This window comes from Aspergillus steynii (assembly GCF_002849105.1).
Source record: "Aspergillus steynii IBT 23096 chromosome Unknown P170scaffold_1, whole genome shotgun sequence".
Classification (NCBI taxonomy): Eukaryota; Fungi; Ascomycota; class Eurotiomycetes; order Eurotiales; family Aspergillaceae; genus Aspergillus; species Aspergillus steynii.
Genome location: NW_020194398.1, coordinates 2,041,089 through 2,047,369, shown reverse-complemented (window position 1 = coordinate 2,047,369; position 6,281 = coordinate 2,041,089). Strand labels below are relative to the sequence as shown.

At 24.3% G+C, this 6,281-nt stretch overlaps 1 protein-coding gene across 1 annotated transcript; it reads left to right on the top strand.

Moving 5' to 3' along the window:
* Positions 1-5,362: 5,362 nt before the first annotated feature.
* Positions 5,363-5,596, top strand: P170DRAFT_344342 (uncharacterized protein; the record flags this gene model as incomplete). Its single annotated transcript, XM_024843451.1, has 1 exon — positions 5,363-5,596. A coding segment is annotated over one exon (234 nt), but the record flags the coding sequence as incomplete, so codon positions are not given.
* Positions 5,597-6,281: the final 685 nt, after the last annotated feature.

Here is a 6,281-nt window from a genome sequence, read left to right as displayed (position 1 = left end):
CGGGTTAACCGTGTGAGCGTGCTAGCAATGAAGTGTATGTATTCCTATCTGCGAGGACGAGATGTCCCTAGCTATGAAGAAGCCACTGTGGGCGGTACTAAGCTATATTAGGTAATAGAAGCGAGGAAAAAGCACTAAGTATAATTAATACCCCCATGCTCAGAGTAATGAAGTCCGAGTGATTATTAAAATAGGAAATAAGATATTAAAATTCATGATAAAAATTAATGAAATAATTATTATAAAAAATAATATATAAAAAGTAATTAAATAAGCAGAAAAAGTAACTTTTAAATATAGAATTTAATAAATAATTTAATAAAGGCTAATTATTTCTCTAAATTAATAAAAAACTATTTTTAATAGTAGTTTTGTAAGGCCATCGGCGGCCTAATAATTAGTTTTTATATAGAAAAATTTAATAGCGCCGGATTAAACTTATTCACGTAGAAAATAATATTAAATATTAATATACTTCGAGCGGGCGTGAAATTCAGGGTTTTTTGTAAAAATAATAGCGCCCTGATTATTTGTATAAATTATTATAAAAATAAGAATAAAAATATTAGTGGTGTTATAGTAATAAATATTTATTTTTAAAAAAAAATGAATCTAGATAAGTTCCTGAACCGCATAAGATTAAGAGATATATTTAAATTTAGTAAAGGAGAGAAATATAATTATCTATTTTTTAAAAGATTATAAAATAAGTATTCTTTCTGGTAAGAGTAAATATATATCTAGATATAGATTTTAAGGTGTTAGAATAAGAGTTTACTTAATTAATATTACAGAACCCCTGTAGGCCTCTATTTTTTTTATTAAAAAATAGGATATAGTTAATGGTTACAGAGAGATAACAGTAAATATATTTAATAATAGTAAAATATACTTTACCGGGGTTCCGAGCGAATCAGGCGAGTTTAACTATAGTAAATATAATATTAAGACGAGTGCTAATTATAATCTATATAAGATAACTAATTATAACTTAAAATAACTTTATTTTAATATATTTTATATTAATATTAGAGGGGGTCAGCACGACCTTTTTATTATAAGGGATAAATACCGGATTATAGAAGATAAGACTAAAATAGTACAGAGAATTAAAAATATAGTTTTTTTAAACTAAAATAATTTTATTATTATAATAAATAATATCTATACTAAAAAAATACTTTACCGGACTATTATTAACAGTTTTAAATATTTTTATAAGTTTTTTTTTAAAAGATTCGATCTCCGCGAGGTTCTCTCCGAGAATAAAAATATTATTAATATAAATTAGTGCATAAAAATAACCGCGGATAAAAATAGAATAATTTATATAAATATAGATAAAGCCAGCACCCTACAGGATTCCGGAGAAAAGGTTGTATTATTTTTAGGATAATTATTTAAGGCTATATATTATTTTTATAAGTAGATTATATTTATTATTTTATATATAGCCCTCCCGGAGATTAATAAATATTAATTCTTTAAGATTAGTATAAAAAAAAATAATAATTATATCTAAATAATGGAGTAATAAATATTATTTTTTAATAAGGCGGACCCCGGATATAATTTTTTAATAAAGTTAATAAATAAAATTAATTCTGATGATTAAAATAAGATTCTGATTAAGCGAAATAATTAAGACCCGGGCTTATAACCTGTGAGCGTGCTAGTGATAAAGTATGTGTATTCCTATCTGCAAGGACGAGATATCCCTAGTTATGAAGAAGCCACTGTGGGCGGCACTAAGCTACATTAGGCAATGGAAGCGAGGGAGGAGCGCTGAGTATGATCAACAAACCGCTTTCCCAAATAGGCAAATGGCTGTCCCGCTAGCTTTATGCTGGCTGTCCCGTTATAATGCCTCAAGATATACTTGCACGTTAATCTTAGTAAATAATAAGCTAATATAGCTCTAATTATTAATATTAGGAAAGAATATGTTAAATATAATAATTTTGGTTATTTAAAATTTTGTTTTACTAATTCCCTATATAATAATAAGAGGATTAATATTTTAAATATTAAAGTTTAATCTTTTAGTAAATTATTTATTTATAATAATTAATAAACAACTAGTATCTAAATATATATTATAAAAATTTGTTATAATATTTAAACTAACTTTAGCAGTAGTATATCGCTATATATAAATATTATTTACATATAAATTAAGACTGATTTAATTGTCCTGTCTATTTGATTTAATAATATTAATAAACAATATATTATAAATAATAAATATATTTTAAAGCTATAAAAATTCAAAATAGTTAAATAAATATTAATATAAAATATTATTAAATCCGAATATTAATTAGTACTTAAAATATATAATAATAATAAGCAGGGTTCCTGGCTCCGCTAAGTTAAGTAAATATTATTAATTTTATTTTTATATGTATTAAATAAATTAGAAGATATATTAATAAAATACTAACTAATTAAATAGCTTATTATAGCCGGGATTAATCTTTAATCTAAAATTATTAGATAATTTACTATAATATACTTAATTATTATTTCTGAAACCTTTATAATTATCATTATAATTATTTAATAATATAAATAGTTAATTATAGTTACTAAAGCAGTTACTAAGTGGATTACTAGTTAACTTAACACTATATACATAGTTATAAGGAGATTAATTATTATTTATATAATTTACTTGATAATTGATTAAAAGTAATTAATAAAAATTTTAGTTATTTTATTATCTCTAATTCTGATTATTTTACTAGAATTAATATTAAAAATTAGAGTTTAGCTAATAATATTACTACCAGAATAGTTATTAATAATTAAATTAATAACTTAACCAGTAGTTTAACAAACTAGCTATTTAATTATAATTTATTAAACTAATAATTAGTACTATAGTTTTGAATTTAATAGTAACCTTAATTAAGACTATATAATATAGGATTATTATATAAAATAAGATTATAAGAATTACTAGAAACACCAGTTTAATAAGCTTGCTGATATTAATAATTATTAATAAAATTTTATTATAAAAACTAATTATCTTCTAACTTTTATAAAAGTGTTACGACCACCTGCGCAGTGCGGATGACGTCAGCCGCAGTGCGGCGCCCAATACGGATAGGGCATTATAGTAGGGCACGCACTGTCACGTGACCCTCCCGCAGTGCGGAACCCAGCACCACGCAGTACGGTAGGGCTCACTTAGGTAGGGCCCTTCTGGGTCATGTGACTCTACCAGGGGTTAAAACCCCGCTGTATTGCTAGTATAGAAAACTAGTAATTAGTTTTATTTATAGGTATCTCTATAATATAACTCTGTATTACGTATTTATTATATTGTTTATAATCTTTATAGACCCCGGTCTAATAGTTTTAATTGCTCGAATTAAGTAGATAGCCTGATTAAATCACGTATAACAGATTCTAAGATATTTTAAGATACAAACCCTTCTCCAAATCCTTTAAACCCTTTTTAAAATCCTTTAAATCTGTAAGATGCGGCTTAAGAAGTAATAATATTAACTCTTATTATGGCTGACAGGCCCCTTATCTTTTACGCACCTGCGGAAAATAACACGCAGGATGTTACTTAAACCGTACTAAAGGAGTACTTTACGGCGGATATTGATATTTTTTTAGCTGAAGCGCGCGCGAAAGAGGCGCGGATAGCTAAATAAGAAGAACTTACTATACTATATTATTATATTATAGAGCGCTAATACCGCATATAGTAATAATAATATAAATATAAAAAATATAATAATAATTTTAATTAATGTGTTAAGGACTTCCTGGCCTTTACTAAAAGCTTGGATCTAATATTTGTATTTATAAAAGATTATACCCTAATACAGGATATTTTATTTAGTATAATAATTATATTACCTGTAGTATAGATAATAACTATGAAAGTATTATTATCCCCTAGTAATCTTTAATCCTTTTTAGTAAAATTACTCCTATAATATTAAATTTTTATAAACTAATTGCGCGCTTATTTCTCTGAATATTATAAATAATTTATTAATAATTACCGCAGGATGGCCTGCGCGGTAAAATACTTAAATACTAAATACCTGGATATTTAGTTTTAAAAAATAGCTGGGTTTATAATTAACTGTATCTGGGTAGAGTTCGAAAACTTTTACTAATAATATATTAATAATCTATACTTTTTAAAACGTAAATGCGCCCTGGATTATAAATATATCTGGTAAAAAAAGTCCTAGACTATTATTAATTTTATAAATTATCTTTTATTTTTAGAGAACTAGATAATACTATAGTATAATAAAGATTACTAGAAAATCTATTTTTATACTAAGCTCTAACCCGCACTATAATGCGAGTACTAATATATTAGGTCGGGATTAATAAAATATAATAATTATATTGTTTATTTATAGAGTATAAAAAATATCCTACTAGAATACCAAAAATAATTATAGAACACACACAGGGAAAGGACCGGGAATATTAAGCCAGTTATAAAAAATATATAGTAAGGCTCTAATAATTAATATGTAAGATCTAATAAATAAAAAACTCTAGGAAGCTTCCTGAGAAGTAACGATTAATTAAACTATAATAATTATAATAAATTAGGCTATTAAGCTAGTAAGTGTTAGTTAATAAAGTCTGGAAATAACCCTAATATAGTAAAAGCTAATAATTTTGTGTTAAAAAAATAAACAGACTAGCGCTAAATGTTATTATAGCTTTAGATTTATAATAAAAAATTAAAAATAATAAAATAATATTAGATATTATTATTAGTACTGCGGCTGGTCTAATACAGGTAAAATATTTATTAAATAGTAATATAAAATCTAGCTTTATTAGTTAAAAATAGGCTAAGATATACTTATCTAATATTAAAGGCCTAGTGCGGCCTGTTAAGATAATTAACAGGACTATAATTTATTCTTATAAAAACTATAATTTAAGTCTTAGTATTACGGATAGTACAGGCGTATTATATAACTAAAGTAAGATTTTTAACGCTGTTAATATAAAAAATTATAATATAATCCTTAGGTTTCTATGGCTGCGAGCTACAAACTCTGATATATACTAGATTAAGCTAGAATAGTTTTATTATAATACAGATATTATAAAAGACCAGATTAAAGTTATTTTCTTTTAAGCTTGTGCCGTAGCTGTGATTTATAGTATACTTATATATATTCTAATAATTAAGGAAATACTAGAGGGCGCCTTATTATAATTTAAGGTAATATCTGTAGATAGAATACCTGTAGAATTCGCGGATTATACTAATATTTTTTCTGAAGAAAAAGCTAGTATCCTTATCCTGTACTATAATTATAATCATATAATTAATATATAATTAGGTATATAACCCCTGTATAGGCTGATTTATCTCTTATCAGAGAAAAAACTAGAAATCCTCAAACAGTATATTAAAGATATACTGCAGAAAGGCTGGATTAAATTATTAAAAAGTTTTATAGGAGTATTAATCTTTTTTACCCTAAAAAAGAATAACAGATTTTATTTTTATATTAATTACAGGGGCCTTAATATAATTATTATTAAAAATTATTATTCTTTATTTTTAATTAGCAAGATTATTAACTAATTAAAAAATATTAAGGTTTTTACCTAATTAGACCTGCGAGATGCTTACCATAGACTGTGTATTTAAAAGAAAAATAAATAGTTAATAGTATTCTGTATTAGATATAGATATTTTAAATATTAAATTATATTATTTAGGTTAGCTAACATATCTGCAATATTCTAATTATATATTAATCGCGTAATAAGTAACTTGTTTAATATATGTTGTGTGATCTATTTAAATAATATTTTAATTTACTCCTAGAATAATAAAAAATATATATATTATATGTGAGAAGTATTAAAAAGGCTTTATATCTATAAATTATATATAAAGCTTAGTAAGTGTGCCTTCCGCATAAATATAGTCAGATTCCTGGGGTTTATTATTAATCCTGTAAGAGTGTCTATAAAAAAAAAAAAGTAAAAACTATTAAAAAATAGCCCGCACCTAAAAGCGTATGTGATATCCAAATATTTTTTAGGTTTACTAACTTTTACTACAGGTTTATTAAAGGATACTTGAAGATTACTGTATTCTTAAATAAAATAATTAAAGATGCTTAAAATTTAAAATACTAGAGAAAATAAAAACTTAAGCTAATCTTTAAAGCATAAGATAGTTTTAATATATTAAAAGCTAAATTTATAAAAATATTATTATTATAGTATTTTAATCTTAGTAAAGAATTAAGGATCAAATC